At 48.4% G+C, this 25670-nt stretch overlaps 2 protein-coding genes across 3 annotated transcripts in view; one reads left to right on the top strand and one right to left on the bottom strand.

Annotated features, from left to right (window-relative positions):
* Positions 1-11615, bottom strand: part of SPATA21 (spermatogenesis associated 21) — a 47310-nt gene extending 35695 nt beyond the window's left edge. For both annotated transcript variants that reach the window (XM_050791027.1, XM_050791016.1), the window contains exons 1-4: positions 11326-11615; positions 6931-7065; positions 5064-5243; positions 1467-1618 (exon numbers count right to left, since the gene is read on the bottom strand). In XM_050791027.1, the coding sequence (XP_050646984.1) occupies positions 1467-1618; positions 5064-5192 (281 nt within the window). In that variant the 5' untranslated portion in view covers positions 5193-5243; positions 6931-7065; positions 11326-11615. The remainder of the gene's footprint in view (positions 1-1466; positions 1619-5063; positions 5244-6930; positions 7066-11325) is intronic.
* The window catches only part of NECAP2 (NECAP endocytosis associated 2), a 283382-nt gene that overhangs the window by 250723 nt on the left and 6989 nt on the right, over positions 1-25670 (top strand). Inside the window, exons 2-6 of the mRNA XM_050792607.1 lie at positions 14912-15020; positions 17799-17899; positions 22066-22170; positions 22257-22338; positions 23288-23396. Coding sequence (XP_050648564.1) covers positions 14929-15020; positions 17799-17899; positions 22066-22170; positions 22257-22338; positions 23288-23396 — 489 coding nt within the window. The 5' untranslated portion in view covers positions 14912-14928. The remainder of the gene's footprint in view (positions 1-14911; positions 15021-17798; positions 17900-22065; positions 22171-22256; positions 22339-23287; positions 23397-25670) is intronic.

Here is a 25670-nt window from a genome sequence, read left to right on the forward strand (position 1 = left end):
CTTTCTTCAATTAACATCATAGCCTACATTTTTCCCATGCTAAAAATCCTTCAGAAACATGCTTTATATGTTTTTTACGTTCATTAAATGTATACAATTCCATATTTTATAGATAACCATCATTAACCATTTCCCTATTGTGTGGGCGCTTCAGGGGTTTCCAATTTTTTAGTATTTATTTATTTTTTTGTAGTTTTAGTAGAGGCAGGGTTTCACCATGTTGGCCAGGCTTCTCTTGAACTCCTGACTTCAGGTGATCCACTCACTTCGGCCTCCCAAAGTGCTGGGATTACAGGCATGAGCCACCGCACCCGGCCCAATTTATTAGTATTTAAGATAATGTGACAGTGAAAATCTTTGTGCATAAAACTGCCTGAATCACCAATTATTTCCTCATGGCCTATTTCCAGAAATGGGTGAGGATAAAGGTAGTTTCAAGGCAGTTTAAACAAATTGCCACGTTGATGAAACAGGTATGCCTAAATGGTTTCTGTTTCCACCAGCATGGTAGGCAGTAGTTGTCTCAGTGGGCCTCGGACCTGGCTTGAGTTCTCTCTCCTAACTTTTCTTGTACAGGAGGCTATTTAGGAGCTTCTGGTTATAGTCAAATCCAACTAAGCCAGCTAGCCTTTATTATTTCTATTACCCAAGCCTTTCACGTTGCCTTCTTTGGCTCGCTCTTGATTTTCTCTTTTTGAATATATTCTTGCTGTAGAAAAGGTTTAAAATATATACAAAATTTAGAAAACAATTACATGTATATCTTTTATGTGTTCCTGTGTTTCCCAACCTTTTTTTTGTTCATTATTCTATTAATTCAGTGAATCTATCTATCTATCTATATATATATGTATTTTTTTTTTTTTTCTAAGACAGTCTCGCTCTGTCACCCAGGCTAGAGTACAGTGGCGTGATCTCGGCTCACTGCAAGCTCCGCCTCCTGGGTTCACGCCATTCTCCTGCCTCAGCCTCCCGAGTAGAGTAGCTGGGACTACAGGCGCCCACCACCACGCCTGGCTAATTTTTTGTATTTTCAGTAGAGAGGGAGTTTCACTGTGTTCACCAGGATGGTCTCGATCTCCCGACCTCGTGATCCGCCCACCTCGGCCTCCCAAAGTGCTGGGATTACAGGCGTGAGCCACTGCGCCCGGCCTTAGTGAATCAATATTTATAGAACATTTACTACGTGTCAGGCATAGTACTAGGCACGAGGGCTTTGAGGCTGAACCAGGTACATGATACTCCTCAAACAAGACACATAAAAGATGTTTGTGGTCTCGTTGGGGGAGTTCAGACAAAAGGTGAACACGAACTCCTTAGTGCAACCGGTGCAGTGAAAGAGAAGGACAAGGTGCTGTGGCAGGTGGAGCTGCCTTGGCCTGGGAGTTCTCCATTCTCTCTCCCTCGCAAGTGGGCTACAGGGCGTTGTCTCCTGGACCTGTTCTCTGGAAAGCCCCTCAGCTCACCCTGGTTTTGCTGGAGGCCTCTGCTCCTGTGTCCTGAGCTCTGAAGGCCCCTCCTTGAATGTGTCTCTGTATCTGGGCCCCTTCTCTGGCCCTCCTGAAGCTGATGAGAGCTGCTTCCTGCTGCCCACTTCCGAAGCATCTGGAAACATGACCTGGACAGAGATATCCATGGCACTGGCTTGAGGGCTGGCATTGAGTAGCCATTCTGGAGTGATCCCTCCCACTCGTCCCTGGGCACTCTCCTGGCCTCAAGGACAGGGAGCTCCCATGCCTGATTGGGGAAGCTGTTGGAGAGGGGTGAGCAGGAGCCAAGAGGCAGAGATGGGGGCTGGCCCTGCTGTTGCTGTTGCTTAGCACTTAAGGCTCTGGTATGAACTGGAGTCCAGATTAGTACCTGAGACAAGGGGATTGCCCTGAGGACAGCTTGAAAGAGCACCCTGGGGGACCCCAAGACTCTCACAAGGTCCAAGAGAGGCCTTTGACAATTCCCATGCCTTCAAAACACAGGCTGTAGTTTGAACTGAGTTTCTGTTTCATTTTTTGAGAGAGAGTTTCACTCTGTTGCCCAGGCTGGAGTGCAGTGGTGAGATCTCGGCTCACTGCAACCTTCACCTGCTGGGTTCAAGCGATTCTCGTGCCTCAGCTTCCCAAGTAGGTGGGATTAGAGGTGTGTGCCACCATGCTCAACTAATTTTTGTATGTTTTTTTTTTTTTTGTAGGCCAGGCCGGTCTCAAACTTCTGACCTCAAGTGATCCACCCGTCTCAGCCTCCCAAAGTGCTGGGCTTACAGGCATGAGCCACCGTGCCTGGCCTGAACTGGGTTTTGATCACTATCATGGTCTGTCACTCTCCAACTGGGTGACCTGGAGCCAGTGATTGAGACCCAGCTCCAAGCATCACCAGAGTCAGCAAACTCCAAACAAATGGACTCGATTAATTGCCCTTGATATAATACAAGATTCTGATGTGAGCTAATACTAACAGGCACCTACTATGAGGCAGGGCCTGTGCTAGGTGCCTTCTAGGGATTTGACCCAGTTAGTCCTCACCGTAAAACAAATGAGGCTCAAAGGGGTGCAGTGACATGCCCAATGTCATACAGCTGGGTAAGTGGTGGGACTGGGACCCCATGACGATGCTTGTTGAAAAAATAAATGGGTGGGTGAAGGCAGCCCTGAATGTTCACCTCTAGCCTCTCTCCTAGTCTCCTCTTCCTAGCTTCCTGTCCTAGTCTCCTCCCTCCAGGCCCTCTCCCTGCCCCAGGGGAAGCGAGGATTTATAACAGAGGCTACAGGGAACATACCCAAAGGCATGTTGACTTTTTTTTGTTGTTTTTTTTTTCTTGTCCTTTTTGTGGAGAACGGGGTCTCGCTATATTGCCCAGGCAGGTCTCAGACTCCCGGACTCAAGCTATCCTCCTACCTCTGCCTCCCTAAATGCTGGGATCACAGGTGTGAGCCAGTGCACCTGGCCTTTTTTTTTTTTTTTTTTCTGAGAGGGGGGTCTCACTGTGTTGCCCAGGCTGGTCTTTAACTCCTGGGCTCAAGCAATCCGCCCACTTCTGTCTCCCAAAGTGATGGGATTGCAGGCATGAGCCACGGCACCTGACTGACTTTTCATTTTAATTAATTAATTTGTTTGTTTATTTATTTTTGAGACGGAGTTTCACTCTTGTTGCCCAGGCTGGAGTGCAATGGTGCAGTCTCTGCTCACCGAAACCTCCACCTCCCAGGTTCAAGCGATTCTCCTGCCTCAGTCTCCCGAGTTACTGGGATTACAGGCATGCACCACCACGCCCGGCTAATTTTGTATTTTTAGTAGAGACTGTGTTTCTCCATGTTGGTCAGGGTGGTCTTGAATTCCCGACCTCAGGTGATCCACCCGCCTCAGCCTCCCAAAGTGCTGGGATTGTGGGCATGAGCCACCACGCCCGACTGGCTGATTTTTTAAATGGTGATATCTTTGGCCCTGAGGAAACTGGATGGGGAGGAGGCTCTTCTTTACGCTCTTCAGTTCATGCTACTTGGTACATTCAAAAAGAGGCTGGCAGGGCGCGGTGGCTCACACCTGTAATCTTAGCACTTTGGGAGGCCGAGGTGGGTGGATCAGTTGGGGTCTGGAGTTTAAGACCAGCGTGTCCAACATGGTGAAATCCCATCTCTTCTAAAAATACAAAAAAATTAGATGGAAATCGTTTGAACCCAGGAGGCAGAGGTTGTAGTGAGCCGTGATCACACCATTGCACTCTAGCCTGGGTGACAGAACAAGACTCTTGTCTCAAAAAAAAAAAAAAGGCCGGGCGCGGTGGCTCACAAATCCCAGCACTTTGGGACTCTGGTCTCAAAAAAAACCCCGTCTCTACAAAAATACAAAAAATTAGCCGGGCACGGTTGTGGGCGCCTGTAGTCCCAGCTACTCGGGAGGCTGAGGCAGGAGAATGGTGTGAACAAAAGCGAGATGGACATGGAGGCTTACAAAAAAAAAAAAAAAAAAAAAAAAAACACAAAACATAAGGCTCCCTATAATCCCAACACTTTGGGAGGCTGAGGCAGGCAGATCACTTGAGCCCATGAGTTCAAGACCGGCCTGGGCAACATGATAAAGCCTTGTCTCTACAAAAAAATAAAAAATTAGCTTGGTGTGGTGACACATACCACGCCTATAGTTCCAGCTACTCAGGAGGCTGAGGCAGGGGGATTGCTTGAGCCTGGGAGTTCAAAGCTGCAGTGAGCCATGATCATGCCACTGCACTCCAGCCTGGGTGAGAGAGTGAGAGCCTGTCTCAAAAACAAACAAACAAACAAACAAACAAAGAAACATATTTGATGGAAAGAGGCTGAGAGGTGTGATGGAAGCTTAGGATGCAGGCTGGGCGCTGTGGAGGGGCATGGAGGGAAGCCCTGAGTAGCTGTCAGGAGAATAAAGCTGGGCTGGAGGCTGCAACGGGAGTTCGGAGGCCATGGAAGGCACCTAGAAGAGCAAGTAGGCAATTCTGGGTTTGCTCACCCTGTAGCTCTTTCCGTTACAGAAGCCAGCATTGTTTTTGGGAAGCTTCTCTTCTCCATTCAGCCCATGGGGCTCAGTGGAGCCACCTATCACCTCTGTCTCCATTGTATCAAGAGATCCAGACCACTCCCCACTGCCGTGGTGACTGGTTCGAGGGTGAGCATCTGACCACAATCTGGGCCAATGACAGTGATGCTAGAGACTTGCTTCAACTATTGCAAAGAGGCTCACTTCCTGTTGGAATGCTAAACCAGAGTATGTAAGATGGGAAGATGTAATCCTGGAGTGGCCAGGGCAATCCCTGCCATCTTGCAGGGAGAGCTTGCCTGAGAATGAATCCAACACAGAGCAACATAGAGCCAAGAGAGCCATTTAGCACCTTGATCTAGCCACACCTGAAGTCTATGAATGCATTTGTCAGTTACCCAAACTGATGTATTCTCTTTTCTGCTTAATCCAGTTTGAATTGGGTTTTGTGTCCATTTTTAACAGAGCCTTAATTAAAGCAGCTGGGGAGGAAGCCTGGGCAGGGGAAGGGAAAGGTGCCAGCTAGAAGTGAATGGATCAGAACATTGGGTACAGGTCCCTACCTGGCTGACTCCTGGTATGGTAGGCTCAACACCAGCCCGCTTTATGGTGATCCTCAGGCCAGGGCTTGGCTGGGTCCCTGGAACCTTGATTCTACCCTCTGTGTACATCTGGGTGTTTCTATTGTCCATGATGCCAGGGCCAACACAGCTGCCAAGGGAGGGGCATCAGCTACCGTGCTCCTACAGGAGAAATCCAGTCAAGCTTCCCACCAAGCCCATCACCTAACTGCTGCTTCAGGAGCCCATGTGGAGCCTGTAATGTAGACAGCATGGCTGGTGGGAAGAGGCGGGGCCAGGCCTCGCAAGGAGAGGCATGCCTCAAAACCAGAGAGCTAGCCACGTGCCATTTACCCACATGCGTTTCCTAGTTCTCACAATGACCCTGAGGAAAAGGGGCTCTGGAAGGCACAAGACTTGCCCAAGATCCAACACCTGCTAGGTTGCAGACGAAGATTTGAACTATGGCCTGTTGAATCCCAAAACCCAGGCACTTTCCCCGTCTGCGACATTTCCTAAAGGATATTCTTTGGCATACTGGTCCCTTGAGATGCTCCATGGGGTTCCAAGGCTAAATGCCTTTGGAAAGTGCTGTGATAAGCAAAATGATACAGGCTCTTTCCTGTACAACTTCTCAGAGCCTTTAGAATACTAATATGCCTTTTAAAGAGAGTCCAAGAATGTCACAGCTGCTCCTGCTATAGATGAAAACTCCATGTTCTTAAATGGAGCTAAGGAACAGGAACTGGGGACATCTGTCCATCTGTCTCAGGGCCCCAAGGTCTCCAGTGGCAATCTGCAGTTCACCAAAGCACCCACACCCTGCCCTGGACACATCCTTTCCACCACGCCTTCTTCTCTTTTTTGTATTTTTTTTTTTGAGACAGAGTCTCGCTCAGTGGCCCAGGCTGGAGTGCAATGGCGCGATCTAGGCTCACTGCAACCTCCGCCTCCTGGGTTCACGCCATTCTCCTGCCTTAGCCTCCATAGTACTAGGGACTATAGGCTTGAGCGCCTGCTGCAACGCCGATAATTTTTTGTATTTTTAGTAGAGATGGGGTTTCAAGGTTAGCCAGGATGGGGACTTGATGTCCTGACCTCATGATCCAGGGCCCCTCGGCCTCTCCAGTGCAATGGGCATTACAGACAGCCACCCCTGCCCTGGCCTTCTTTTCTTTTTGTTTTTTTTTCTCTTTTTGTTTTTTTTTGTTTTTTTTGAGACAGAGTCTCGCTCAGTGGCCCAGGCTGGAGTGCAGTGGTGTGATCTTGGCTCACTGCAACCTCTGCCTACCGGGTTCAAGCAATTCTCCTGCCTCAGCCTCCCTAGTAGCTGGGATGATAGGCGGCCGCCACCATGCCCGGCTAATTTTTGTATTTTTAGTAGAGATGGGGTTTCACCAGGTTGGCCAGACTGGTTTTGAACTCCTGACCTCAGTGATCCACCCGCCTCAGCCTCCCAAAGTGTTGGGATTACAGGGGTGAGCCACTGCACCTGACCATTTCTAAAGGCTTTCTTACTGTCTCTCCTCCACCTCTTTCATCCAACCTCATATTCAGCTGTGCCACCACTCCCTACACAAATTTTCTGTTTTAATCCAGGCAGGCTCCTGCAATCCTAGTCCCACAGATCCCAGCCTCTGTGCCCACCTCCCATTTTTTCTATCTTTCTAATAGCCCCCAACCCAGTCTTCAAGCTCCTCCCTCTTCTCCAAGTTTCCAACCATCTCAGCTCTCTCTCCAGCCACTGAATTCCTTTGAGGCAACATCAGCACCATTTCTATGGGTACATGGATCCCCTTTCACTGTTAACTAGTTTCCAGGAGTAAATCCTAACCCCACACCCCTTCCTCCCATAGTGAGACCGTATGACCTTGAAGATCTTGATGGTGCTTCTTCCACTTTATATCACGGCAGGCCCGCCAGCATCCATGGAGGAATCTTCTATGTGCTGGAAATCTTTGTAAACAGTATTCTAACAGCCCCTGTGAGGTCAGTGGGTTCAGCCCTGTTTTAAAGATAGGGAAATTAAGGCTCCGAGCAATGTCTTGTCCAATACCACATGGCCAGTCTGCAGAGGAACTGGATTCAAACCCAGGCCTGTCTGCCTCCCACGGCCGCCCATCTCACCATATCATTTTGTCTACAAAGAATGTCTACATTCATTTCCTCGTGCAATCAATAACCATTTAATGACATGTGCCCGTGCTAGGGACGTCAGGCCTTGGGGGATACACTGGGTGTCCTGACGGTTCCCACAGTTTACCAGGGACACAGAGGAGGTGCACTTAATAGCTGCTGACCCAAGTCCCCACTTCCTCTTCCTGTCCTCCAGGTCCTTCCTGCAGTTAGAGCTGCACCCCTACCATGCAAACCAGACCTCAGCTGGTTTGGTGGGGTGACCTCCCACCCCCTGTGCAGCTCTGGCCTCACAAAGGACCAGGCTCTCACCTGGAGCAGAAAAGTCAGGGCTGTGGCCAAGTCCTTCTCTCTTCCCTTGGAGTTCCTTGCCCCTCCCCAGCCTCTTTCCCATTAGGGTTCCCCTAACCTTTCCTGCTTCCTCTGAGTCTTCCTGTCTCAGGGGTGGATGAACCACCTAGGGAAAATCTCCCCCCACGCCCCTCAAACACCCCCGCTATTATCCATTGTCTCTGCCTGAGAATGTGCAGGCTCAGACTTGGACTTCTCAGGCCTCAGTATTCCACAAACTGAAGTTTTACTGGAGCCCAGAGGGGTTCCAGCCCCCATCTGTCCACATCTGGAGCTTGCTAACTGTGAGAAGCTAGACAACGAGGGGACGCCCCAATGCTAGTTAGAGGGGCTTGGAATCCAAGGGCAGAACAGGGAGAGAAGTTGACAAATATCGACTATGTCTCCCTTTCAGATCACTTGGGACCCTTTTTTGTTCACAGCTGTATTGAAATTTAACTCACATATCATACAATTCACCCATTTAAAGTGTTACAATTCAATGGCTTTTAGGATATTCACAGAGTTGTGCAACCCTCGCCCTAATTCTAGAATATTTCTATCACCCCAAAAAGAAACCCCACACCCCTTGGCCATCATCCCTAATCTTCCCACCCCAAACCCAGCCCTAGGTAACCACTGATCTACTTTCTGTCTTAGTGGATTTGTCTATTCTGGACATTCCATATAAATGGAATCATACAATATGTGGTCCTTGGTGACTAGCTTCTTTCACTTAACATCATGTTTTCAAGGTTCATCCATGTTGTAGCACATATCAGAATTTCATTCCTTTTTGTGGTTGAGTAATATTTCACTGTATGGATATACCCCATTTTGTTTATCCATTCATCAGTAGATAGAAATTTGGGTTGTTTCTTTTTTTTTCCTTTTTATTTTTGAGACAGGGTTTTGCTCTGTCACTCAGGTTGGAGTGCAGCAGTGCAATCATAGCTTACTATAGCCTCAAACTCCCGGGCTCAAGTGATCCTCCCACCTCAGCCTCTGAGTGGCTGGCTGGGACTAGAGATGCATGCCACCATGTCTCGCTCGTCTTAAAATTTTTTAAATTTTAAATAGAGGCGAGGTCTCATTAGGTTGCCCAGGCTGCTTAAAGTCCTGAGCTTAAGTGATCCTCCCACCTTGGCCTCCCAAACTGCTGGGATTACAGGTGTGAGCCACCATGCCTGGACTGTTTCCACATTTTAGCTATTATGAATAATGCTGCTATGAACATTCATGTACAAGTTTTTATATGAACATACATTTGCATTTCTCTTGGGTATGTAGCTAGGAGTGGAATTGCTGAGTCATATGTCAACTCTATGTTTAGCTTTTTAGTAATTGCCAGACTTTCTCAAAGTGGCTGTATCATTTTACCTTCTTACCAGCAGCATATGAGTGTTCCAATTTTTCTGCATCTTCTCCAACACTTGTTATTATCTGTCTTTTTATTTTTTATTTTTTGAGACAGGGTCTTGCTCTATCACAGAGGATGGAGTGCAGTGGTATGATCATAGCTCAATGCAAACTCCGACTCTGGGGTTCAAGGGATGCTTCCACCTTAGCCTCCTGAGTAGCTGAGAGTACAGGTGCACACCACCACACCTGGCTAATTTTTAAATATTTTGTAGATGGGAATCTCACTATGTTGTCCAGGCTGGTCTTGAACTCCTGGGCTCAAGGGATCCTCCTGCCTCAGCCTCCCAATGTGTTGGGATTACAGGTGTCAGCCACTGTACCTGGCCTTACTTGTCTTTTTTATCATAGCTATCCTAGTGGGTATGAGTGTAAAGTGTTATCTCATTCTGATTTTGATTTGCATTTCCCTAATGGCCAATAATGTTGAACATCTTCACGTGCTTATTGGCCATTTGTCTATCTTCTTTGGAAAAATGTCTATTCAGAGCCTTAGCCTTCGTCCTTTTTTTTTTTTTTTTTTTTTTTTGAGACAGAGTCTTGCTGTGTTGCCCAGGCTAGAGTGCAGCAGCCTAGTTCCAGCTTACTGCAACCTCCACCTCCCATGTCCAAACAGTTCTCCTGCCTCAGCCTCCCTAGTAGCTGGGATTACATACAGGTGCGCACCACTATGCCTGTCTAATTTTTGTATTTTTAGTAGAGATGCAGTTTTACCATGTGGACCAGGCTGGTCTCAAACTCCTGACCTCAGGTGATCTGCCCACCTCAGCCTCCCAAAGTGCTGGGATTATAAGGTATAAGTCACCACACCTGGCCCTGTTTTTTGTTTTTATTTTTATTTTTTTTCAGACAGGGTCTTTACTCTGTCCACAGGCTGGACTGCAGTGGCATGAACGTGGCTCACTATAGCCTTGACCTCCTGGGCTCAGGTAATCCTCCCACTTCAGCCTCCCGAAGTGCTGGGATTACAGGCATGAGTCACAGCACCCAGCCTCCCTTTGTCCATTTATATTGGGTTGTCTTTTTATTGTTGCATGGTAAATGTTCTTTATAAATTCTAGATACATGTCCCAAATCATATATATGATTTGCAAAATTTTTCTCCCATTATGTGGATTGCATTTTCACCTTTTTGTCTTTTGAAGCACGAAAGTTTTAAATTTTTGTAAAAGTTCCATTTATTGGTCGGGTGTAGTGGCTCATACCTGTAATCCTAGCACTTTGGGAGGCCGAGGCGGGCGGATCACGAGATCAGGGGCTTGAGACCAGCCTGGACAACAAGGTGAAACCCCATCTCTACTAAAGATACAAAAAATTAGCTGGGCGTGGTGGCGCATGCCTGTAATCCCAGCACTTTGGGAGGCCGAGGTGGGCAGATCACCCGAGGTCGGGAGTTCGAGGCCAGCCTGACCAACATGGAAAAACCCTGTCTCTACTAAAAAAACAAAATTAGCCGGGCATGGTGGCACATGCCTGTAATCCCAGCTACTCGGGAGGCTGAGGCAAGAGAACTGCTTGAACCCGGGAGGTGGAGGGTTGCAGTGAGCCAAGATCGCACCATTCCACTCCAGCCTAGCCGACAGGGTGAGACTCTGTCTCAAAAAAAATAAATAAATAAAAATAAAGACTACAGATAGGGTGCAGTGTATACTGCTCAGGGGATGGGTGGACCAAAATCTTACAAATCACCACTAAAGAAACTACTCATGCAGGGCAAGGTGGCTTATGCCTGTAATCCCAGCTCTTTGGGATGCCAAGCGGGGTAGATCACTTGAGGTAAGGAGTTTGAGATCACCTTGGCTAACATGATGAAACCCTGTTTCTACTAAAAATACAAAAATTATCTGGGCATGGTGGTGCATGCCTGTAATCCCAGGTACTCGGAAGGCTGAGGCAGGAGAATTGCTTGAACCTGGGAGATGGAGGTTGCAGCGAGCAGAGATTGCACCACTACATGCCAGCCTGGGCAACAGAGCAAGACTCCATCTCAAAAAAAAAAAATTTACTAATGTAACCAAAAAAAAAAAACAAAAAACAAAAAACAAAAAATCAAAAACCAAAAAACAAAAAAACCTTAGTCATGTAGCCAAATACCACCTGTACCCCAACACTAACCTATGGAAAAGTAAATAAATAAAAAGGTTTGAAATCAGAAAAAAGGAAAAGTCCTCCAACTTTGCTCTTTTTCAAAATTCTTTGAGTATTGACTGCCCCTTTTATAAGTGGTTTCCTCATCTGAAAAATGGGAGAATTTCTCTTGGAAATATCTATGATGGCAGGAAAATACAGCAGAGAAAGGTAAGTGACGTATCATCTATACGTCTGGAGGCTGTCAGGGAAAGCTTGTTCACATCACACCCCACCTTGGCCCTGCACCTACCAGAAATCAGCTGGATGAGTCACAGTGAGATTTTCCACCCCTGCTCACCACCTCGTACACAGGATGGACTCTGTCTGAGCCTATACTTTGCCTGTTGGCTCGAATTGGATTTGTTTGGTATACAGGGTAGTTAAACTGGGAATAGATGGCAGGTCCAATTATTCTCAGCAGCAGAGGTTTAGGAATGCATATCAGGAATGTCCAGCCATGTGGTTAGGGTTTGAGAATAACGCACGGGGCTGGCTGACCTCCAACTACTAGACAGTGTCATTTCCCCAGCTTGTCACTGGTTCAGTGGCCCCCATTACACAATGAGGATAACAATCGTTGCCTTGCCAACCTCACAGCGATTATTGTGCCAGGCTACTGTCTCCCAGAAAGCCTTCCCTGACTGTCCCCAGACTGTGTGGGGTTTCTTCTCTTTGCTCCCACAGCCCCTATGAATTTGTTTCATTATAGTATCTTTCATTCTGCGTTGCCAAAGACCGCTTTTCTCTCTGTCTCCTCCAGTCTGTGAGCTCCAGGATGGTAGGAGCTGGATTGGCTGCATCTCAGTGACCCCAGTACTCAGCATCTGGCATAGAGTATGGGCTCGATGCCTGTTTTTGTTAGACTGAACAGAACTGACAGTGCTCTGAATGGCTGCTTGTGGGGGCTCATACCTGTAATCCCGGCACTTTGGGAGGCCAAGGTGGGTGGATCACTTGAGGTCAGGAGTTTTAGACCAGCCTGGCTAACATGGTGAAACCCCGTCTCTACTAAAAATACAAAAATTAGCCAGGCATGGTGGCGCATGCGTGTAGTCCCAGCTACTTGGGAGGCTGAGGCATGAGAATCGCTTGAACGTGGGAGGCAGAGGTTGCAGTGAGCTGAGATCGATCGTACCACTGCACTCCAGCCTGGGTGATAGAATGAGATTTAGTCTCAAAAAAAAAAAAAAAAAAAAAAAGGAAAATAAGGCCAGGTATGGTGGCTCATGCCTGTAATCCTAGCACTTTGGAAGGCTGAGGCAGGAGGATCTCTTGAAGACAGGAATTCAAGACCAGCCTGGGCAACACAGCAAGACCCCTGTCTCTACAAAAAGTAAGAAAAATTAGCAGGGTAGGGTGGTATGCGCCTGTAGGCCCAGCTACTCAAAAGGCTGAGGCAGGAGGATCCCTTGAGCCTGGGAGTTTGAGGCTGCAATGAACGATGATTGCACTGTTGCACTCCAGTGTGGGGTGACAGAGAGAGAGATTGAGAGAGAGAGAGAGAGAGAGAGACCCTATCTCAAAAAAAAGGAAAATAACCAATATTTGCAAAAATGTGAAGAAATTGAAACCCTTGTGAATGTAAATGGTGCTGCTGCTGTGGAAGACAGTTTGGAGGCTCCTCAAAAAGCTGAACAAGGCCGGAAATGGTGGTTCACACCTGTAGTCCCAGCTACTTGGGAGGCTGAGTTGGGAGGATCACTTGAGCCTGGGAGGTTGAGGCTGCAGTTCCAGCCTGGGCAACAGAATGAGATGCTGCTTCAAACAAAACAAAACAAAAGTGCTAAACATAGCATTATCCTATAACTCAGCAGTTTCACTCCTACGTATACATTCAAGAAAATGGAAAACAGGACTTGAACAAGTGTTCGAACACCAATGCTCATAGAAGCCTGATTCCCAACGCCAAAAGGTGATAACATCTTAATTTTGACAGATGAATGGATAAACAAAATATGGTATATACATGCAATGGAATATTATTAAAAGGAATGAAATTCTGATCCATGCTACATGAATGAACCTTGAAAACTTGATGCTAAGTGAAATAAGAGACACAAAAGCCCAATATTGTATGATTCCACTTATAAGAGGTATCTAGAAAGGCAAATTCATAGAGACAGAAAGTAGAACAGAGGTTACTAAGGGATGGAGCAGGAGGAAATGGGAAGTTATTGCTAATGGGTATGGAGTTTCTGTTTGGGATGACAAAAAGTTCTGGAAAGCATGGTATAGTTGCACACTATTGTGAATGTACTTAATTTCACAGCGCTACACACTTAAAATGGTAAATTTTATGTTATGCATATTTTACAATAAAGATGTAAGTGATTAGATCAATCCTATAATAAAGAGCTTATAAAAAATGAGTAGAAATGGCCAGGTACGGTGGCTCCCGCCTGTAATCCCAGCACTAGGGAGGCCAAATTGGGCGGATCACTTGAGGTCAGGAGTTCAAGACCAGCCTGGCCAACCTGGTGAAACCCCCATCTCTAACAACAACAACAAAAATACAAAAACTAGCCAGGCGTGGTGGCGGGCGCCTGTAATCCCAGCTACTCGGGAGGCTGAAGCAGGAGAATCGCTTGAACCCGGGAGGTGGAGGTTGCAGTGAGCCGAGATTGCACCACTGCACTCCAGCCTGGGCGATAGAGTGAGACTTCGTCTGGAAAAAAAAAAAAAAAAAAAAAAAAAAAAAGGAGAAGGAGAGAGAGTGAGAGAGAAAAGGAAAGAAGCGGTGGGGAAAGTTTGGGGTATTCAGTGAGTCAGAGATTTGGGATCAGCTGCACCCTACACAGGGGCTGGTACATTGTAGGCCCTCAACTGGAGGAATGAATGAGAGAATGGTGGGAAAGGAGGGATTTTGAGAATTTGGCTATGGTAGACATTGTATCTCCTAGAATATTCTGGGATAAATCTAAGACTAGAATTCTTCTTCTTCTTCTTTTTTTTTTTTTTTTTTGAGACAGAGTCCTGCTCTGTCGCTCAGGCTGAGGTGCAGTGGCACAATTTCAGCTCACCACAACTTCCGCATCCCGGGTTCATGCTGTTCTAGTGCCTCAGCCTCCCAAGTAGCTAGGACTACAGACATACGCCACCAAGCCCGGCTAATTTTTGTATTTTTAGTAGAGACGGGGTTTCACCATGTTGGCCACGCTTGTCTCGAACTCCTGACCTCAGGTGATCCGCCCGCCTCAGCCTCCCAAAGTGCTGGGATTACAGGCGTGAGCCACTGCGCCCGGCCTGGAATTCTTCGTAAATTACTTGCGTTACCAAACTTTACTTCTTTGAATACAACTCGTTGTTGAGGTTTGGCCACACGGGGCTCTGAGCACATAAGTGGGTTCCCATAGGGGAAGCATGGAGGGTGGTAAGGTAAGGGCATCCCCTTACTCTGGTGGGTCGGGGGGCCAGCTGACCCTTAGGAGAGGGAAGGATATTCAGGCAGAGGAGGCGCGGCAGCAAAGGCTGGAGGACAGAGATGCTGCAGTGTGGGCTACGGCTTTGCCTCTCGGCCAACTGGGCCCCAGGCCTAAGAACTGAAGCGATGGGGATGATCCACACCCAGACCATGGGATACGGAGGGGTCCATCTATGGCCGGCGCCGGTCTCTTTCTCTGCGTCCGACGGTGTCCCGAGGGAGAGAGAAGCGTCTGGAGGGAGAGAGAAGCCTCCGAAGGTCTCCCGCCGCGTGTCTTGAGCGGGGTTTCCAGCAGAGGGCGCACAAACGAGGCCGTGCTGAGGCCCGCGAGCTGCCGCTCTAGCCGAAATCTGGTCACAGAGTCGCACCGCTTCCGTCCGTCGGACGGAACGGTGGAAGGAGCCGGAAGTCCGGTGGGCTCCAGGCGTCGCGATGGAGGAGAGTGGGTACGAGTCGGTGCTCTGTGTCAAGCCTGACGTCCACGTCTACCGCATCCCTCCGCGGGCTACCAACCGTGGCTACAGGTGATTTCCCGCCGCCAGACTAGGCTAGCTCCGATTTAACTCTTTCTCCGCCACCCGGACACACCCACTGCGGGAACCGAGGACAGCCCTGGCCAGTTTTGGGGCGAGGGGGAGCTAATGCTGCTGCTTCTTCCAGTTCCAGGCCCGAGCAGGGAGGCGGACCCAGAGTTTCGCCCGTCTCAGTACGACGCGCGGAACTCCTGGCGGCGGGGAGGGCGTTAAAGCCGTATCTAGCGCTTAGGGACCCCGGTGGGCTGCCGGGTACCCTAAACTTGGTCGGGGGTGGTGATGTTACAGACGCTTCTCTTTCAGCGCTAACCGGTGGCCTTGAAGGGATCCTCGAAAAGCCTTAAGCGGGGAGGTACCCTATCACAGACGGAAATACCCGAGAGGAGGGGAGGGAGCCCAGAGCCGGCTGAAAGGACCGGTCCCGGGGAGCTTTAAGCTGACGGTCAAAGCCTGGGGATCCCTTCCTACCCAGATCCCTTCGCACGAATTTCACCCTTGATCACAGCCTGGAGCAGTTGGGAGGACCCCATCTACATTTCTCTGATCTCTACCTGAGACGAATAAACACACACGCTTGTAAACATACAGAGTATCTCTGCAAGGGAACACAGGAAACTGCCCTAGGGGAGGGGAACCGCCCTTGGAAGGAGACTTCCTTTCCCTTTTGTACTGTTTGCATTTTACTACCCTTTGTATGTGTTATCTATCAAAACAAGACGAAAAATATTAAACGAAGCAACGATACACTTCATACAGTCACCCTGGCCTATGGCTATTTTGTGCCACTGAGTGGTGGTGAGGAGTGTTCATATTTGCGGGGGCCGGGGTGGCTATTGAAGGCGATGGTTGTCCAAGTTTTTCGGAAATACGGGATTGGCCTGCACCCCAAGAATGATGGAGCGTCCACATATCCTCTTGTTACTTTCCATTGTGTTACCGTGGGCTCATAGCTGATTTTATGGTGGAAAGATGTATTAGTGAACATTACATTCATGACATTTTAAAATAGTGTTAAAAACAACAGTAACCAAAATACATTTGTTTTCTGTCATCAAACTGTAGTTGGACCATCAAACCATTGATGGTCGTCTAGCCCTATCCTCTGTTGGGTCTTCTTTTTTTTTTTTTTTTTGAGACAGAGTTTCCCTCTTGTCCAGGCTAAGAGTGTAATGGCGCGCGATCTCGGCTCACTGCAACCTCCGCCTCCCGAATTCAAGCGATTCTCCTGCCTCAGCCTCCAGAGTAGCTGGGATTACAGCCATACACCACCACTACCGACTAATTTTGTGTTTTTAGTAGAGATGAGGTTTCTGCATGTTAGTCAGGCTGGTCTCGAACTCCCAACCTCAAGTGATCCTGATCCACTCGCCTCGGGCCTCCCAAAGTGCTTGGATTACAGGCATGAGCCACCACGCCCGGCCCCCTATTGGGTCTTTAGTAGGATGGGTTTGGTTCCTCTTGGTGCCCCAGAGAGTGAGGTTATGGATTGTCAGGGCTGGCTGGTTTAGCTTAGAGGAAACTACCAGTGCCTGCAATTAAGTCTTGGAGCTCTCCTTAGCCTGAATCTCAGGCCTGGTAAGAGGAACTGGAACTGAGTCTGCTGATTTGTGAGTTGACAATCTGCATTTGTGCAGCCCTCAAGATAGCCGCGTCCAGGGTTCTTGAGAACTGGCACAGGGACTTCCAAGAAAAGCCTCCTGGAAAAACCTGCGGTTCTTGCTATTTGGGGATTTTACTGACCTTTTCTTAGAACTAAAATGTGAAGTTAATGCTTTAAAAGAGTCAAAACAGCTGGCTGTGGTGGCTCACGCCTGTAATCCCAACACTTTGGGATGCCTAGGTGGAAGGATCTCTTCAGCCTAAGACCTCAGGACCAGCCTGGACAACATAGTGAGAGCCTATCTCTATAATTTTTTTTTTTTTTAATTAGCCTGGTGTGTTGGTACACACCTGTAGTCCCAGCTCCTCAGGAGGCTGAGATGGAAGGATCTCTTGGGCTCGGGAGGTTGAGGCTTCAGTGAGCTGTGGTTGCACCACTGCACTTCAGCCTGGGTGACAGAGTGAGACCCCATTTCAAACAAACCAGAGCCAAAAGAGGCATTGCTGTAAGTTCATGGTTTCCTGGGTTTCTTCCTAAGCTCCCATTCACTTTTCTGTTTCCTTTTCTCTTCTGGTGATTGCTCCATGCTGACTTTTTCTTTCGAGATAGTCTCACTTTTCTCAAATGGTCACTCAGATCACTGCAGTCAAGCAATGTCAGAAACAGAATCAGGCCCCTGCAACTGCTGCTTCTATAGAAAGGAAACTGGAGGGAAGTCCTACTCGGAGGAGGACACTGTGGTCTAGAGAGGGGGTCACCAAGTGACAACCCACTGTATTTTTGTATGGTTCACACCTAAGAATGGTTTTTACATTTTTTAAATAGTTGGGAAAATTTTTAAAGGAGAGTATTTCATACTGGGAACATTATATGAATTTCAGATTTCAATGTCTACACTTCGATTGAAATACAGCTGTGCTCAGTAGAAAATAGTTGATACCTAAAGCATCACCACGTGCGTGTTCTGTACTGCTTTTACTCTACAGCAGCAGAGCGGCCTTGTTGTGACAGGCTGTGTGCCCTGCAAAGCCAAAGATATTTACTGTCTTACTCTTGACAGAAAATGTTTGCCAACTCTTGGGCTAGAATAAGCAGCCCTTTCCATCCCCAGCATTGGGGTCACGCAGCAGGAGCCTCTGGCAGAGGTTCAGTGGTGTTTGTCCCCTTAGGGCCGCGGAGTGGCAGCTGGACCAGCCATCATGGAGTGGCCGGCTGAGGATCACTGCAAAGGGGCAGATGGCCTACATCAAGCTGGAGGACAGGACCTCAGGTAACCGCAAGGGAGGCCGCACCTAGCTAAGGGGCTGCGCTCCCACTTTATGAAGGGAGAGGTGGTCTGGTCTGGCCAGGCTGCTCAGGGATCATGGGAACCTGTCCTGAAAATCAGAGACATGTGTGTACCTTTAAGTTGTACCTTTCCCCCACCTTAGTTGTAGAAAGTACTGTCTCCAGGTGTAAAAACAAGTATTTCATGTCAAACACCAGTTCCTTTTAGGAGTCCTCAGGAAAATGTGGAGGCCAAGGAGAGGAGACCACAGCTTGGTCCTGGTAGGAAGTATGAAGCCCTGGAAGTGGCCTTGAAGACAGGCGGGTGAGGATGCACAGCTCTCTGCTGCTGGGCTCTGCTTCCTACTGAGGAATTGTTTATCAACGCAGTGGTAACTCCCAGAGCTGACCACACCCATTAACTGAAGAAGCTGGAAACTGTCTTACTCAGCTCTTTCTGTAGTGAGAGGACAAGCCGAGCTGGGTTGTGTTGGGGTCAGGTGGCAGAGATTGTCTTGGGGGAAACTTCAGAAGTGCTGGGCCACCAGTGCATCTGGGTGAGCTGTGGAGGGCAGTGTGCCTGAAATCCCCCTGCTGAGACCCCGAGTGGGGTCGGACACAGTGCCTGCTCAGTCAGGTGCCACAACATTCGGTCATTTATTTTTTGTAATGTGTAGAGATTTTCGTTTGTAGAGCAGAAGAAAGTGCAAAAGTTCAGAGACAGAACTGGCTGCCTCTTCTCAGAACTATGTTCTGCCTGAGCTGCTGGACGTGGGGTGAGCCACATGACCTCTGGAGCCTTGGCCTCCTCCTTGTTGAAATGGGGATCATATTAGTTCCTCCTTCATAAGACTGTTGGAGGATAGGAAGTGAGTGGATATTTCTCTAATTGCTTTATGGACTGCGAGGCAACCCAAAGCGTTGATTTGTTCTTTGGGAACTTGGGTATTGGCAGCAGAGGAGTTTGAAGAGGCAGCTGCCATGGCCAGGCCAGAGAATTTTAGCTGGAGAATTGCTGTGACATCCCAGGTAGTGTCATAAGAGAATGGTACCACCTGTTGTTCTCTGGGGAATTTGGTAACTGTGACTTTATTTATTTGAAAAAAATTTTTTTTTTAGATGGAGTCTTGCTTGGTCATCCAGGCTGGAGTGCAGTGGCACGATCTCGGCTCACTGCAACCTCCGCCTCACGGGTTCAAGCAGTTCTCTGCCTCAGCCTCCCGAGTAGCTGGGATTACAGGCGCCCACCACCACGCCCAGCTAATTTTTTTGTGTGTGTTTTTAGTAGAGACGGAGTTTCACCATATTGGCCAGGCTGTTCTTGAACTCCTGACCTCGTGATGCACCCGCCTTGGCCTCCCAAAGTGTTGGAATTACAGGTGTGAGCCACTGTGCCCCGGCCAGCCGTGACTTTAACATGACTCCCTAATGTAACAGCCACTGCCTAGGGCTGAGCCTCCCCTGTGGGACCCACTCCAAAGTGCTCTTAGCTCAAGGTCATGGCTGGGTCATGTTAGTCTCTAACTTTCCCATGAGGTAATGAGCATATCACTCTAGGCCAGGCTTTCTCAGCTTCAGCACTGTTGACACTTGGGGCCAGATGAGTCTTTGTTTTGGGGAGCTGTGGAGCCCAATGAGGATATTTTACAGCATTCTTGGCCTCTGTCTAGCAGATGTCAGTAGCACCCCCCAAGTTGTGACGATCAAAATTATCTCTAGACATTGCCAGATGTCTCTTGGGGACAGGGGAGCAAAATCACCCCGATTGAGAATTACTGCTCTAGGCTGAAGGCATCTTGGTAAGGTTGGAACAGAAGGCAGATAAATTGACAAGAAACTGCAGACTCTAGGGCTGTTGGTTTTGAATCAGTTCAGCCTTGATTACAAAATTACCTCTAGCCCCGGCACGTAGCTCATGCCTGTAATCCCCTCACTTTAGGAGGCCAAGACAGGTGGATCGCTTGAGCCCAGGAATTCCAGAGCAGCCTGGGCAATATGACAAAACCTTGTCTCTAATAAAAATGCAAAAATTAGCCAGGTGTAGTGGTGGACACCTGTAATCCCAACTACTTGGGAGGCTAAGGCACAAGAATCACTCGAACCAAGGAGGTAGAGGTTGCAGTGAGCCGAGATTGCACCATTGCACTCTAGCATGGGTGACAGAGCAAGACTGTCTCAAAAAGAAAACAAAAAGAAAATAAAACAGGCCAGGCATGGTGGCTCACCCGCCTGTAATCCCAGCACTTTGGGAGGCCAATGCGGGCAGATCATCTGAGGTCGGGGGTTCGAGACCAGCCTGACCAACACGGAGAAACCTCGTCTGTACTAAAAATACAAAATTAGCCGGGCATGGTGGCGCATGCTTGTAAACACAGCTACTCGGGAGGTTGAGGCAGGAGAATCGCTTGAACCTGGGAGGCAGAGGTTGCAGCGAGGCGAGATTGTGCCATTGCACTCCATCCTGGGCAATAAGAGTGAAACTCTGCCTTGGAAAAAAAAAAACCAACCAACCCAAAAAACAAAGTTCTCTCTAAACCACAGGATTCAATAGAAGATATTTGATTAAATACTTAAAGCACCAGCCAGGTATGGTGACTCATGCTTCTAATCCCAGCACTTTGGGAGGCCAAGGTGGGAGGATGGCTTGAGACCAGGAGTTAGAGACCAGCCTGGGCAACATATGAAGACCCTGTCTCTAACAAAAGAAATTGAGTGGGCATGGTGGCATATGCCTGTATTCCTAGCTACGTGAGAGGCTGAAGCGGGAAGATTACTTGAGCCCAGGAGTTTGAGGCTGCTGTGAGCTATGATGCACTGCACATTGCACTTCAATCTGGGCAACAGAGCCCAGAGCCTGTTTCTTTTTTTTTTTTGTCACCTTGGCTGGAGTGCAGTGGCACAATCTCAGCTCACTGCAGCCTCCAACTCCTGGGGTCAGGGATGCTCCTGCCTCAGCCTCCCAGGGAGCTGGAATTAAATGTGCGTGCCACCATGCCTGGCTTATTTTTATATTTTTTCTAGAGACCAGGTTTCACCATCTTGCTCATGCTAGTCTCAAATTCCTGGGCTCGGCCGGGCGCAGTGGCTCACGCCTGTAATCCCAGCACTTTGGGAGGCCGAGGTGGGCGGATCACCTGAGGTCAGGAGTTCAAGACCAGCCTGGCCAACATGATGAAACACTGTCTCTACTAAAAATACAAAAATTAGCTGGGTGTGGAGGTGCATGCCTGTAATTCCAGCTGCTTGGGAGGCTGAGGCAGGAGAATCACTTGAACCTGGGAGGTGGAGGTTGCAGTGAGCTGAGATCGCGCCGCTGCACTCCAGCCTGGGCGACAGAGGGAGACTCTATCTCAGGCAAAAAAAAAAAAAAAAAAAGGGTATAAATCAAATTCCTGGGCTCAAGCAATGCACCCCACCTCAGCCTCCCAAAGTGCTGGGACCACACCCAGTCCATGACCCTGTTTCTAAAAAAACAAAACAAAAAATACTAAAAGCAACAACAGACGTCAGCACATACGAAAAACTGATGCCAGTCATAAATGCTCGTGGAAATTTTATGTTGCGCTGCACCTGTCGAGTGCTGTAGTTGACAAGGTGATGTGTTTCACAAGGGCTCCTTTTAAAGCTAGTCATGCTTGCCCTGTCTCAGATTGAATTAAATCAGCCTGCTTCAGATTCCCTATGGGTGTGAAAACCTCCTCCCTTATTTCCTCGGGGCTTACTGGCCCCTCTTATAGTCCTGCTTCAGGTACTGGGCCTCTTCAGCAGGTGTGATTACCTAGGTCAGGGCTCACCTGTTCTAGGACACTCGGGGTTCAGGTAATATAAGTGGGTAAAGCAGATGGAATGGATGGGCTAGCAGCTCCAGCTGCTCAGGTTGGCTTGGAGGCTCAGCATTAATAGAGCTTAATTTTAAGAGAGGCCAGGCAGAATACTAAACTGGGCTAGATTTGACCTGTAAGCTATCTCTGACTTAAGCCTTTCCTTAGTTATATTTTCTGTGTCTTCCTTTTAGCAAGAATGGATTTGATTTGAATTCCAGAGTAAGATTTGCCGATCTGTCCCAGCTGGCTAGAGATACCTTGCGGGAAAAAGGCCCAGTAGTCTGGTAGAAACACCTGGCTGGAAGGGGGCTCAGGGCTCAGCGCTCAACTTAACCTGTGCTTTCAGGGGAGCTGTTTGCTCAGGCCCCGGTGGATCAGTTTCCCGGCACAGCTGTGGAGAGTGTGACGGACTCCAGCAGGTACTTCGTGATCCGCATCGAAGATGGAAATGGTAGGCATGGGTCCTGGTGCTTCCTCCTCTTGGGAAAGGTTTTCTCAGCCTGTGGAAGGTGGGATTGATCATGTGTTGTCCCCCAGGGCGACGGGCGTTTATTGGAATTGGCTTCGGGGACCGAGGTGATGCCTTTGACTTCAATGTTGCATTGCAGGACCATTTCAAGTGAGTGGTTCTGGGAGACACATGCTCATGCCCCTCCCTTCTTTCCCTGGACAGAATGATCTCCCAGGTTAGGATACCCAAGTGGTTGTGTGTGATTTGTCTGGCAACGGAGACTCAGGAGAACCCAGGGCAAGCCACCTGTCTGCTCTGCCAATGTTCATCTCTGCTGTAAAGCCTTGTCCTTTACCCGAGGCCCATCTCTACCATCCCAGCCTTCGGGCCTGCCACCTGTCTTCCCTTACCAGGCCCCTGAGCAGTCAGAGTCCTCATCAGCCTCCTGTGGCCTTTCTGGGCCTGCTCCTCCATGTCGTCAGTGGCGCTTGGATTCCTAGGGCACCCAGCAAATGCTCTGATGTCCTTTTCTGAAGCTAAGAGATAGGGCAGGAAGTCCTCCTCCACCATCTGCAGGGCTTGAACTCAGGCTGCCAGTGAGTGGGCTGTGCCCGGCCACTCATGTGGACGCCTCTGGCTCTTCCCTGACCTGGTGCTGCTGTGTGGTGTGGTATGGAGGGTGGGGGAGCTTTGTGTTGCCCTCTACTTCTGGGTATCTGTCTTGTCTCCCTGTCTACCTTCTGAGTGTTTGAGGATGTGTAGAGACCGCATCTTAGTTCTTGTGCCACATGCTGTAGAGGGAAGGGCAGGCTCTCACATGTGTCCTAGAGACAGTGTTAGGACCCTCTACATGAGTGATCTCACTGAACTCGTAGCCATCTTGAAGACCTATAGAATTGTGGGCATATTTTGCTGACAAGGAAACCAATGTGCATGCAGCTACTTAAGTGTCAGAGCAGGATTTGAATTCAGGCCTCCCAAGCCTGCACTCTTTTTGCCACCCCGTCTCACTACGAGGCTCAGCCTGGACTGATGGCAGGCAGTAGTGAAGTGAGCTAGTGATTGCAGGCAGCTGGTCTCTTCCTTCCTCACCTTTTTCCTCATGTTCTCTCCCCAGGTGGGTGAAACAGCAGTGTGAATTTGCAAAACAAGCCCAGAACCCAGACCAAGGCCCTAAATTGGACCTGGGCTTCAAGGAGGGCCAGACCATCAAGCTTAACATCGCAGTGAGTTCCACCCTTGCTTGACTGTGGTGGCCATGGTCACGTGATACTTGTGGCCACCCAGAGCCCATCGCTCTTCTTATGGTTCAGCTCCTTCAGTTCAGCAGATGTTTAGTGAGCATCTGCCTTGTGCCAGGTCCTGCACCAGGGGTGAACGAGAGACCTCTATTCTTGTGGAACTCAGAGTTAAACTGAGACAGGCAGGTAAAAATGTAATTACAACATGGCAGGAAAGGTTCCATAACTAAGGGATGCCCTGGGTGCCGTGGGCCCCTAGAGGAAGGGCATGCAGCCCATAGAGTTGGGAACCAAGTAAGGCTTACTGGAAGAAGGGACCTGTAGGCAAGGGAAGAGTGATCAAAGAGGACCAGCAGGTGCAAAGCCTCTGAGCTGAGAAGGAGCATCAGTCATTTGCTGCCGGAAGTGGTGCTTCTGTCCTAGCTATTAGAGTGCATCAGGAGGGACCCATGTGCTCATCCCAGGCTGTGTCTTGTATGAGGAAGATTTGGGAGAGTTCTGGCAGGAAGGCGTTGAGGTGGACACTGGGAGTCCTGGGCAGCTTCTGCTGATAGTGTTGTCCTGGCTCCTGTGTCTTTGTTCTGAGCTGCTCTACCTCTGGCTTCCCCCGGTCAGTTCCTGTTCATAGGAACAGTTTGGGCTGGGTTGCCTAAAGTTGACCTTTACCTGGCTGCAAGGGTGGAGAGGGGAGATGAGGTCAGACTTATGATTGGGGGCACCCAAGGACCAAGTGGATTGGTTTTTGTTTTTGCCAGGAATACTGTGTTGAGATGGATTTGTTTTTTGAAGAAGCTTTGTAACGCTAAAATAATGCTTTTCCTCTTTACTTACCATCTCTTTCTCCTCTTTTCTGCTTCGTGCTGGTGATTTGGGATCCTTGAAGTTGGCCAGCTGGCCCTTAAGAGAGAAATGCAAGTCCAATCCAGTGGACTGGTTGGGATGCGATTCTTTCTCTCGCTTGGAGGAAACTAACATTTAATGAGCACCAGCTGTGGGCCAGGTAGTGTTTTTAGGTGTTTCTCATGTGAATTAAACATCTCCCTTTCCTCTGTGAGATGAGGAAATGGAGGCTTAGGGATGGTTGGGGACTTGCCCAGGGTCACAGAGCTACAAATAACTGGCACATCTGTACTCACACTGAGGTCTTTGAGGTCTTTTGACTTCAGGGCTGGACTTACTATTCTATTAAGCTGCTGCTTTCCTTACAAGTAGGGAACATATTATCTTCATCTGTGTGACTTGTGCTGGTTTCTGGCTCATGCTTGGTGCTCAGTTTTTTTTTAAGCATTTTCTTGAAGTATAATATGCATGTAAAAAAGTGTACAAATCATAAGTGCAGAACTTAGTGAAATTTTAAAAACCTAATTTATAGGCCAGGAGTGGTGGCTCCTGCTTGTAATCCCAGCACTTTGGGAGGCCGAGGCGGGTGGATCACCTGAGGTCGGGAGTTCAAGACAACCCTTACCAACATGGAGAAACCCCGTCTCTACTAAAAATACAAAATTAGCCGGGCGTGGTGGTGCGCGCCTGTAATCCCAGCTACTCGGGAGGCTGAGGCAGGAGAATTGCTTGAACCCGGGAGGCGGAGGTTGTAGTGAGCCAAGATCAAGCCATTGTACTCCAGCCTGGGCAACAAAAGCAAAACTCTGGATCAAAAAAACAAAACAAAACAACCCAATTTATAAACTTGCACCTCGCTCAAGATGCAAAAGATAGTCAGCACTCTGGAAACACCTCTCCTGGCCCCTCCCAGTAACTACCCTGAGTAACCCTATACTGACTTCACATACTGTAGGTTTCATTTGTTCTTAACTTTCATAAGTTGAATCATACACCTAATCCTGTTTTGGGATGATTTCTTTCTCTTACTCAATGTAATTTTTGTAAGAGTCATCCATGGTGTTGTGTGTAGTTTGTTCATTCTCACTGTTGTGGCATGTACCATTGTGAGAATTCATCCAATTTATTTATGTTTTACTGATGATGGACATTTGGGTAGTTTCCAGTTTGGGGCGATTACAAATAGTGCTGCTGTAGATGTTTGAGTTCATGTCTTTTGGTGCATATATGTATGATTTCTGTTGGTTTATATCTAGGAGTGGAATTGCGGAGTCATAAGTTTAAGTTCCTATGTTGAGCTTTATAGATCCTTTCAAGTAATTTTTCAAAGTAGTTTTACCAGTTTACACTTCGATCAGCAGCACATGAATGGTTACTCCATGTCATAGTCAATACTTGATAATCTACATTTTAGCCATT

This window comes from Macaca thibetana, chromosome 1 (assembly GCF_024542745.1).
Source record: "Macaca thibetana thibetana isolate TM-01 chromosome 1, ASM2454274v1, whole genome shotgun sequence".
NCBI classification, from domain to species: domain Eukaryota; kingdom Metazoa; phylum Chordata; class Mammalia; order Primates; family Cercopithecidae; genus Macaca; species Macaca thibetana.